This window comes from Amblyomma mixtum, chromosome 2, assembly GCF_055824585.1.
Source record: "Amblyomma mixtum isolate Tamu chromosome 2, ASM5582458v1, whole genome shotgun sequence".
In the NCBI taxonomy this organism is placed as follows: domain Eukaryota; kingdom Metazoa; phylum Arthropoda; class Arachnida; order Ixodida; family Ixodidae; genus Amblyomma; species Amblyomma mixtum.
Window position 1 is genome coordinate 111,827,538 of NC_143013.1, and position 11,614 is coordinate 111,839,151.

Consider the following 11,614-nt stretch of genomic DNA (forward strand, 5'->3'; position numbering starts at 1 on the left):
CACACACATCTCACACAGAACTTCCAACTCACAAAAGACGACAAACCTGTTTGTGAAAAGTGTGGAGATGAAGTAACTGTAAACCACATATTATTCTCATGTACGAAACCTGAATCACTAAGGAAACAACACTTTACTCTATTTTACAAAGAACACATTCCTCTTCATCCAGCATTGATTTTAGGTGAAGATGCACTTGTCAGTATACCCTGTGTTTTTAGCTTTTTAAGGGAAGCCAGTATTCTTCATAAACTCTAATCTACTCACCCTGTGCTTCACTACATACAATTATACACCTCAGCCACTTTTTCAATCATGCGAAGGAGGCTGAGGTCTTTATCTAAGTTGTTAGGAGCCTCGAAACCCTTGCCAAGCCAAGGTTGTCCGCTGAGGTTACCCAACCTTTAAAAGTTTCTGCTATCAGACATTTTTAAAATTCTTGTCTTTCATCAGCTAAGTAGTCAAAATAACTTTTAGGCCCTTTACACCACCGTTTTTATCCACTTTGTTTTCAAACTCTGCTGAAGCCAATTTTTCCATACCCTGTTCTTGGCGCATGATAGCCTTAGCCGCTTATGCGCCATTAAACCCAACACAACACAAACACAAGTAGCGAACGCAGGGAAGAAAACTTGCGAGGGAGAATTAGAGGCTTGCTAAAACGCGGCACAAAGGCATGCACTCTATGTCCAAGTTCCAAAATGATAAACAGCTCCAACATCTTCAAGGAGTCTCTCCGTGGTCACCTTATGAGGCTATTGTGCATTCATAAGCAGAGAAAATTTGTCCCTCGTACAGTCTCGTTTATATATCTTTCCGCTTTCTTCCTTTCTTCTCTACATAAAACATTAGCGCTATATTTTAGCAATACAGTTGTTGGCCATATCGGAATAACTGCGAGCTATTATATGAGTAAATGCCCTTTGTACCAGCCTCTACACCCTGCATGCGAGACGAAAGCTGAAGAGCCAATTGATCACGTCGGTGCAAATTTCGTGTTTGTTTTAATACGCTAAGTTATCTCGTGGTGTGGACGGAGGGTGAGATGGAAAAAAAAACTGACGGAGAAACATCGGTAAAAATGTAGCCGTTAAATGCAGTCCTGCTATAAAATATGCGAGAAAAGGGGGGTGACAGTGCAGCCATTAAATGCTTTCCTGCAATAAAACGGTGGAACCAATGAGAAGGGGTAGGCACCCGATAATCGACTGCTACGAAGGCACGTTCACACCTTTATCCCGCGCTTCTATTGCGTGGTATTTTGTATATTTACAGGAGATTATTGCTTCGCGAAAAAAGAGCGTTGATATGTTAACGCGGCGGTAACCTTGCAGAAACAACAATAGCGCTATAGCCATTCTCCATCCACCTCCCAAAGTCTTCTAGAGCGGGCCCCTAAGCGCACATCTCACAAGCTCACAATATTATCTTATCAAATAAGTTATTTCCTCCATATTCTAGTTACGTTATATTTTGCCCATTGATTAACACAACATTTAAAAAAAGACAGAAATATTCCCCTATGATTTCCTTGTTTCTGGTCACTGCTGGCTTCCTTTATACACAAGGCACCATTGAGTTAACTTCTTTATGAGGTTAACTTCAACAAGAAATTTTTTGTTCTCAAGCCGCAGATGATATTTTTTTTTAATTCAAGAAACAAAGCAGGACGAATACCAACTAGGAGAAGAGCGAAGCATCTGGGCAGTTAGGACGTAGGTTTCGCGGTGCTAGGAATAAAATTTACGGCAGAGAACGAAAAAGGAGGTCACCCTATTTTTATTTGCTCCTTTATTGTTTTTTATTTAAAATGAATGGAGTTATAACTGCTGAAATACATTCACAGAAAAACAGCTTTGATGCAGTCATCGAGGCTGTTTGAATAAACCCTCGCAGCTAATAGTCGCCTTCACCATCAGGACATAGGTCCCTGCTGTGGGCTGGAACAATCACACCGCAAGTGTCGACAAAGTGGTCGATGCAATCTTGCGGCACGTTGTCCTTCACTTCCAGTCGAGCCCATAGTGTGCACTCTAGAAGAAAAGGGGAGAAGCAAAGGAAGATATAGCGCGTCTACAAGAGATGTGCCATTCAGGACTGATCAACGTAGCTTGTTGTTTGCCGAAATTGTGGATTTGATGAACTGCAAGCTTTGTGCTTTCTCTTTCCTGCCTGCTACAATGTTGGTCAGACCTATAGGCACTTCCAAACGCCGTCAAACATATACAAGAACGTTAAGCCGTGAAAACCAAAGCAGGAAAACTTTTTAAGAGAAAAAGAAAGCTAGAAACCTGATTTTCAGTTCATTAGAGTGTGAGGGTATTGTGTCTACAGTAATCAAAATGCATAGTTATGACGTTTTTCTGTTCATGTTTTAGTAACCTTGATCGTATCCTGTTGCCACAGCCTGACAGGTTAGACAACATGGGAAGGCTAACTTTATACTGAGCATGTGTATATGGACGAAAAAGCACCTGATAGCAAGGGTAACAATATAATCTTACGCTAGACTTTTAAAATCTTCTTTCGTGAGGAGGTGTCTGACTTTCTATGTACTCATAATGCGGCCTCTACGTCGGCCACAAACGTTAATCCCTTCAGTAATTGGGACAGGTATCGTCGCCCAATTTGGTTCTACGATTGTTATCTAAGAAAGCTGACCTTCGTTGCCAAATAAATAATTAAAAGGAGATCAAGTTGTGATACCGTTTATTTGAACAGTGAAGTTCAAGCTCATGACGTCTTACTGCCTTAGGAGTATAGACCTCATTCGGTGATCATGCCGCTGTTTTTGTATCCGATGCCGCCACCCAGCTTCCCACACCCTCCAGAAGGCGTCCACCAACAACCCGATCACTAACCTATACGATCCATACACTTGACGCTTACGAAGGAGTAGGACGGAACAGCGGCGGCAAAATCAAATTCAAAACGCAATGACAAGGCGGCCCTAGTATAAGCGAAAGGGCAGATCTGAAACGTCAGACGAATACCGCTGTCGAAGATCTTTCGCGTCACATACGAGGTCTGATAGAAAAGTAACCGACCTTTGGCCGTTGAAAAAAAACTTGCATAACTGGAGCGTTGCAAACCTAGTCATCTTTAAACTAGTCTACTTGGGACTCCACACACTTCTCCCAGCGGTGCTGCCATTGTGGGAAGTATTCCGAAAAGGCCCTTTCTGGAATGGAGTTCAGCTCAGCTGTCGTTGCAGCCATAATGTTCTTCCTGGTCTGAAATCGCGCTCCTTTCAATGGCCTTTTGATTTTGGGAACCAGCCAGAAATCGCAGGGGCCATATCAGGACAGTAAGGAGTCTGTTGAACTACAGGAGTCTGGGTTTTCTCCAAAAAATCTGATTCGAGTGCGAGGAATGTGCAGGAGCATTGGCGCGATGGGTGCGCCAATTTCCTGTTGACCTCAGCTCCGGGTTCTTGCGCCGCACAGCATCACGTAGGCAACGGAGGACATCCCTGTAGTACTCTTTGGTCATTGTTTGACCCTGTAGAGTGCGTACTCGTGTTCAGCCACACAGAGGGTGTCAAAGAAAGCACAGCATCACTTACACATTGCTGCGCAATTGGCGGGCCTTCTTAAGTCTTGGTGACGTGGAATGCTTCCACTCTGACTACTGGGATCTGGTTTCCGGGTCGTACCTGTAAACCCAAGACTCGTCACTAGTGATTATGATGTTGATGAAGTCGGGGTAACTGTTTGCGGAATCCAGCATGTCCTGTGAGACTTCAACACGAAGCTGCTTTTGCTCCACCGTGAGCAGCTTCGGCACGAATTTCGCCGCAACTCTCTCCATGGCCAAATCTTCGGTCATAATGGAATGTGCGGAGAAATTGCTCATGTCCACCTCTTCCTCAATTTCTCGGATAGTCACGCGACAGTCCCGCATCACCATAGCGTTCAGTTCAGCAATGACCTGGCCATTTTGGCATCTTGATGGCCGATTGGATCTTGGCTCGTTCTCCACCGATGTGCGGCCATCTTTAAAACAATTGTAACACTGCTTAAACTGTGTGCTGCTCATAGCATCTTCACCGAAAGCCGTCTGAATATTTCGAATAGGGTCCACTCGGCTGTCGCCAAGTTTATGGCAAAATTTGTTGCAGTAGCGCTGCTCCTTTCACTCCGCCATTTTCCTTGCAATAATAAACCGACGAGAGCACTATACACTGCCTCACTCAAACGCTGCTTCCCAGCGACTGACGCTATCGGCAGGCGGGAAAAAATTCATGCATGCGCATGAAAGTTCATGGTCGCCTGATGCAAGCGCGCTTGTCTCATATCCATCAGCTGTTCGCAAAAAAAAAAATAAAGTCGGATACTTTTCTAACAGACCTCGTACAAGTATCACCTCTCCATTTTATGACTTACACCAAACGTTCCGTCAAAATTCAGCTCTATGATAGCGGTGCGCATGACGCACAGCTTGGCGGATCCTTTTCGAGGCCGTCGTGTTTCAAGAATAGGGCTTTAGATTTGTTTTCAGCGCAATATGTCGAGCACCGCTGATTGGAAAGTGCTTTTTCTTAGACACAAAGCACAAAATCTTACGATTTCCTTCGCCTTCAAGCTCCAAGTCGGCCACAACGCAGTTCTCATAATCAGTGTAGTAGTTAATAGCGTCCTTCGGGGTCGGATCTGAAAGATACCAACGTGGAGCACAGTTTAGAATAAACCACCTAAGCGGTTTCTACACAAAATATTAAGAGAGAGACTGTAAGGTAGGCAGTTGTGTTTTAGTGATAAATGGACTTCGCAAATATTGCCAAACGGTTCCGCTTTGCCAGTGTCAATCGCTTATCACTTGGTTTCCTTACTGAGGAGTATTTGTTCAAGATACAGATCAAGAAAATTTCATCAGGTTGCCTTAGACATAAATGTGCCTTAAAACATTTTAAGACGAGAGTAAAAAAAAATGAGAAACACAGTTCCAGAGGCGCCACAACACTATATGCAATATATATGCAATATGCAATATACAAACCGACACTCCCGTTTAAATATTTTTTGCGGCTCCAGCACCGCTCCATATAAGCACAGATGGTTTTGTCTTCGAAGCCACGACATACACGGCCATCTCCATAACCTACACTATTAGGACCAAAAGCAGCCATGAACAGACCAAAACCATTTTGAACGAATCGAGCTGCCGCATTCCCACCTTTTAGTGCGCCAGCACCAACCCTTCCCATCTCGAACAACCTGTTGACTGTTTGAATGTCTAAAGCCAGCTACCTACAGAAATAAAATAAGTAATTTGAGCACACCTAAGCAATTGTTAGGATGGGTAAATGCGAGAGAAAGTGTAACTGGCTCCCTGAGTCAGTGGACTTCTCAATTTATGCCGCCATTTGCGTGCCATGGTTCGGCCACAAGTTTCTATGGTTTTCGCACAATAAGACATGTAATGTGCTCGCATAAATAGGGCCGCGTCAGGAGTTCAAGTCAGCGGCGGCGCCAAATGAGTAGCTTCGATAGCCGCTGCATGACAGCACAGTGCTATTGGCGCAGCCAATCCGCCCTCGTCTTTAACTGCCACTCTCTCGCGCTGTGCATTGGATGTCGTCGTCGTCATCAACTTCCATCCGTGCGTAGTAGATCCAGAACACACCGCGGGGAGGAGGTTGCGCCGCTGCGCGGAGGAGAGGCCACAGTTGGCACGATTCCAGCGCACGGACGGACACCGCGGGCATGGGCGGACACCGCGAGAATGAGCCATTAAAGGATTTCGCCTTAAAAGAACAATACACATGGCCGCGTCTCCTCATACTTGCCGGGCTGTCATTTTTACCACGATATAAGCTAACGGTGTCCGGATACTTTTCTTTTTGCTAATACTAATCATTATAGCAGTAGTGCTGGTTTAAACAAAATCCTTTCTTTATGCGCCTTCTTTTACTTTAGCCCCCCTCCGCTGTTTGTGTAGAAGACGCCTAGTTGGATGTACTCGCAGTACGAGGTCATCTGCGGCGCCATCTGACAGGATGGGGCGTCCCCGCAAAGTGCTGAAGTGATATTTCTCGGGACGATAGCTGCCCTAGGCTACACCGGAGGTACGGTCTTGATCCGGAGATCCGGTTGTGATCCGGGCAAGATCGCTTTCGACGCTTTTGCCCAGCCGGCCGGTTGTCGCTATTTCGAGAAGGAAATCTTGACGCTACAACCATTGTTTGCCGTCATGTTGAGGTTCTCGAAGCAGTATTGCTGGCTACTTGTTTTTGGAAAAGAAGTAAATGATTACCAGTAATCGATTCCAGAAAACATTACTTGAATTACCCGAAACGTTACTCATTGAAAAAGTAATCGATGTAAGTAAAAACAATTCATCAATCACTTATAACCTGCCATGTACAAATCTGGGAATAGCTGCTTCACAAGATTGCACAGACAGTTTGATATATATTGCGTGCTGAAGGCTGGTGGCGATAATTTTTCTGTTCTGGTCGTCTATAATACATAATGAACTTTTATGGCAGAATGGCGTCTGTGGCCAAAGCGCGCCATGGAACAAGGTATTTTTCCTTTACTCAAGTTGGAGTCAGAGACCCATTTTCCCAAGCATTTCACCCTAAATAAATCAAGCACCAGGGCTTGTACCCTTTGTATCACCGGTGGGTATTCGTTGGCACTGGGGATCGAACCCCGGAACTCCCGCATGCGAGGCGGATGCTCAGACCACTGGCCGCTGTTGCGGTCGTCTATAAAAGATAAACCAAGACATAAAAACCATGCATAAAAATTGGACCTGAATTACGTTTGTAGTTTGGCAAAAACTCAAAAGGTTACCAAATACTTTAAGATAAGCTTTGGGACCACGTAGCCATAAACTTAAAAAATGATAAGCAAAGCTTTAGGAGGCGTGTAAGGAAAGCTATATTTCAGCACAGCAGCGGAATTTCACACCGCAGAATAAAACGGGAGGCAGAAATGAATAAAGAATCGGCACGTAATTCGGAGTAGAGATAACACGTGGGCCTGTCGTACAAGCAGGTCGCGAACTTTGTTAGGGAAGTCAAAATTAAGAGCTTTCACAGTAGAATATTTCTCTTTATTGATAACCTCCATAATTATTACATTAAAAAGCGCATACAGTTGTATTTATCTCTTCTAGGCCATCAATAACTGCGAAGGAAGCTTAATCTCACTATAAAATACTGTCACACTTACCATCGTCAGAAGTGAAAATCACCGTGCCAGGTTCCACACCAGGTCTGAGATGGAAGATCAGCTCACGCCTACAGGAACGTGCACAAAGTATTTTTGTGTAAGAACACTTAAGTTCACAATGAACATTGGTAAATTTGTTGAATTTCGCCATGGATGCGGCTTCTCAGCGTGAAATTCTATACTGTCATATGGGAACTGTACACCATAGTATTCGGTTCTCAATTTCTCTGCATGTCACTAAGAGGCATCCGCGCATCAGTAGTGTCCGCATATTTAAACTGGCTCCTAAAAAGTGAGCGTTTCTGTATTCTTGGACTGATTTGGTACACTGTCACTAAAAAAGTTATTTGGTCAATTGTCGAGAAAGCTGTGACTGAAATGTCTTTGTGAAGACAGAAGCTGCAAACTGCTGACATAAGCTTGAGTGTGTTTTCTTTTTTTGTTTCAAGGGGAGATATTCGTAGGCCTTGATGGGTTGTAACGGCTAAGGTGCATCATTACCTGCCTACTTATTGAAGCGAAAATTCATACCCTGCTGTTGGCAGCAAAAACTTGTAGGTCGCCGTCTCTGACTTTGTGTCAATATCCAATCTGATTGCTGTCAGGCACTCGAAGATGGTGTCGTTGTCTGAATCCGATATGGCCACAGCGTAATCGAACTTGCGCATTATCTGCAATGCATAGTAGATTCCTGTGTACTTAGCACGATAAAGATGTTGCAAAAGAATGGCAAGCTCGGAAGCGACAAGAGCAGGCGATTGGAAAAGACTACTTTCAAACTTAGAGGAAAAAGTTTAGAGATTACGTGCACGCTTCACAGCAAGTTCGAAAACCGACACAGGTGGAAGGCCCCTTTTTCCTTTAAAAGGGCACTTTTTTAGCATTCATCGAGAATATACAACGCAGAAATGACGACGTTGTGATTTTCAACAGTAATCGCATTAACGAGGCTGGAAGATCGGGTAAACCGGACCCCCCAGCGTCGCAGTGTGCAGCTTCAATAAAATAACTGCAGCCGGAGGAAAGGCTGTCTTGTTCATTAAATATTGGGAAAAATGAAGCGCTCATCACATAGTCTATACTCTCATGCACGCTAGTGTGTAACGTCCGAGAAAAAGTGCAGTAGAAAAATTTTATTTCAATGTGAAACCTCTTTGGCATTCTTTGCTCACGCAGAAATCGCGCAGCACACGGGCGCTTTCTCATTTAGCCTCTTTCGGAACGTGGAAGGGAAGACCAAGGTTGGATCCCTTGAACCCAGTCACGACATTGGAACATCATAACTCACGGTGATGTTCCCGTGCCTGTGTGTACGATAGACACATGTGCCATCTGTGGGTTATCGTGTGAAGCTGGACATCATCATGATGGCCTGTAAAGCAACGTGTATGCGCGCAGTTTGTCTTTCAAGCTGGCTTTGTACATATATCAGATATTGAAAAAAAAGGTGGGGTCAATGTTTTGCGTTTTGTGCCTGATGGCAGAGGCCTGAATTCTTGCCTCCCGTTTCTTGATTTCGTTTCCTCCGTGAACATCACATGGTGTCACGAACGGGATGACTTCTGCCATCTGTCGATATCGCTTGGTCTTCCTCACCAATAGCTGAAGTGTAGGCGTGACTAGGCGCGTCTGGCGACGAAAGTGCAGTTTTGTCATAGCCCACGCACTCAGCTACAATAACAGAAGACGTTGGGGTCAATTGGGGCCCGCCCCACTGAGACCTTTTGATTGCAACTTGCTGCGAGATATCACTTTGACAGGATGTTATAATCACTTCTCTTGAAGGACAACTTTGGCGGCGGTCGGCTCCACTTTGGCCTCTACGAACGAAGAAATCAATCCCAGGTACCGACTATGCTGTCATGACGGGAAGAAAGGTGAACAAATACTTTTGAAATTACAAAAATCTTAGCCGCTGCTAAAATTAATGCGACTGTCCAGTACAGGTTCTATGACCACTCTATCGCCAATCAAAATCACGCTTATGGAAACACGCTTATGGAAACAAATGATTTTATCGCTGGTATGAAAAGCCACTAGGATTACACTTGTCTCTGCGATTTCTTCGCAGACCACGCTGCGTGTGCACTTGAAGGGGCATATGATTCGCGATGCCTTTTAGTGTGCCTAAGTGGTACTACAAAACAAAGTGAATAAGGGATCAGATGTACCCCTAGCCAACGTAAGCCGAAGAGCACTCGTAATTTCATAGGCTCTTTTTATGTATCCTAAGCTGAATTTGACTGGAACTCTTGTCAATGCTCGCTTGAAAGCGACAATTTAGCATTAATAGACGGAAATTCGCTGCAGATGTAAGAATTGTGTCGAAATCGAACAGATGATAAAAATAAAAAGAACGAAAGTGCCATGCAAATGGAAGACACCAGAACGAATGCCATATTATTGAACCTGCATGTTTTCAAGGTAATTTGCATATGCATGTTATCCTCAAAGTGGTCAGCGAGAGAAGAAAATTCACATACCGCGGCACTGGAGACATTTCAATGCCATCTGCACAGGAGAATAAGTCTCCATGCCAGGCCAGTGTAATGCCGAGCAGGACTAACGAAGTGCCAGTCACGAAAGCTCTGTTTAAAGTCCACTTTTTATGAGCGCAAAGATCAGATGGTACTACAAGATTCGCCGCACATTGATGAACCCACTGCGTCACAAACATGACCACACCCACGGCCGCCTTCGAAGGTATCAGATCTAGGAAGAAAGATTCTCGATGAACGGTGGTGAGAGTGTACATTAGCGCGTGTTAAGCGATTCTTTTTCTACATCGTTCGCACTCGGCGGCATCCCGCCGGAGAGGTGTACTGACTCACCTTATAGAAGATTCCTTTTCGACTAGCCAGTGGCAAAGCGAAACTGGCTTGGAGGACGATAGGCCATTTGTAATTTGGATTCTGGTTTTCTCTTTGCCTGTGTTAGCCCGAAGTACTATCAGCGTCAAATGAAACGCGAACAAAACAACGGGAACGCGAGAACAAAAAATCAACCATATTAGAGGCTGGAGATGAAATACAGGCGTGGGCTATTAACATTTCAGAAGAGCGGTCTTTTCTGCTTCGATGGGAAAATGAACTGCTCTTGTATTTTGCCTCCCTAGTATAATATCTGCGAGTTGTGCTGTTCGCGTTTCAATTGGCTTGTTCGCGTTTCAATTGACGCTGATAGTACCTAACAGACACGGCCCAATAATAAATAATAGGCGCTTCACGCCTTCACACAGCCCGCTACGTCGAGCCGCCGATTCGGTTAAATCTTACCGTACGACTCACGGGGAGCACCACTACCACAGAACGAGTTTTAAGGACGAATTTAGAGAGAAACTAGCAACCGCAGTGATTCACTGACGAAGACGGATGGCTAGAGTGGAGCAAGACAAAATTATCATAACCAATTGAATGATAGTAAATACGACTAAAGGGGGTAATCAACACATATAATCAGAAATACTGCAATTCATATAAAATTTGAGAAAAAATACCAATAAGGTCATTTTGAACCAACAGGCTGTGCCCTGAAGAAGAGCGACGAAGAAATCATAAAGACGCCTGTTGAGCTTTACCTAAGCAGTCAGAAATGACACGCATAGCGCCGTAGCCAGGTGAAGTAACATAAATGGAAGAAAACTGTAGAACGGAAGCAGAAAGCGACCAGACTAATCTGTGCATCCGTATTAAAAAAATGAGTGTCAGAGCAACCCAAATGCGACAACAAAGAAAGTAAAATTTCCCGTTAGAGATACCGCAGTCGTCGAGAAGCCGTCGTCGAGAAGCCAACCAGAGAGAAACAGGATTGCGCAAATCATCTAAACCCTCTGTACTAAACACGCTGCTTCATAGGTGATTGAGGTACCCTTCGTGGTGCAGGTTGGAAACGCTCAAATTTCGCTTCAGGCCCACGGTGGAGTTACACACCCACTCCCATGTTCCAACGGGGCGGCTGTTGCCGGGTCTTATTGAAGTCTATAATTCTGCGAATGTTTTTGTTCCTTTGCAGACAAGTGGCCTTTCCTGTCATGTACTTTCGGGAGAAATAGTGTGTATAGCTGTAGCGCTTGCAATTTCGCTTGTAGCAATATGAGTTCCGGCGAAACAAATAACGCAAGAACAAAGCAGAGTAGATGTCTTTATTTTTCTTGTTGTAAACATGAGTTATGCTGTTACAATTCATCAACCAGCTCAGCTGTATACGGTTAGTGGTCAGACTATTTCCAACAATTTTCTAGCGCAACTTGCTGTGCATAACGTCGAGCAGGTGGACGTTTTTAGGTTGTTTTGATCTTTTCGTAACGGTGCACTCCACAATAGCGACAACGCCGAAAGGCGCTCTAAGAGTGGCTAGCCATGAAACCGAGATTGTTATACACCACTTTTGCCTCCGCCTGCGCCCCTCGCACTTTTTCTTTACAATAATTCTCA

The 11,614-nt window shown here is 44.5% G+C and overlaps 1 protein-coding gene across 1 annotated transcript in view; it reads right to left on the minus strand.

Annotated features, from left to right (window-relative positions):
• Positions 1-1,761: 1,761 nt before the first annotated feature.
• Positions 1,762-11,614, minus strand: part of LOC149360585 (uncharacterized) — a 10,513-nt gene continuing 660 nt past the window's right edge. Inside the window, exons 2-5 of the mRNA XM_089569333.1 lie at positions 7,713-7,852; positions 7,182-7,249; positions 4,566-4,652; positions 1,762-2,033 (exon numbers count right to left, since the gene is read on the minus strand). Of these exons, the coding sequence (XP_089425459.1) occupies positions 1,897-2,033; positions 4,566-4,652; positions 7,182-7,249; positions 7,713-7,852 (432 nt within the window). The 3' untranslated portion in view covers positions 1,762-1,896. The remainder of the gene's footprint in view (positions 2,034-4,565; positions 4,653-7,181; positions 7,250-7,712; positions 7,853-11,614) is intronic.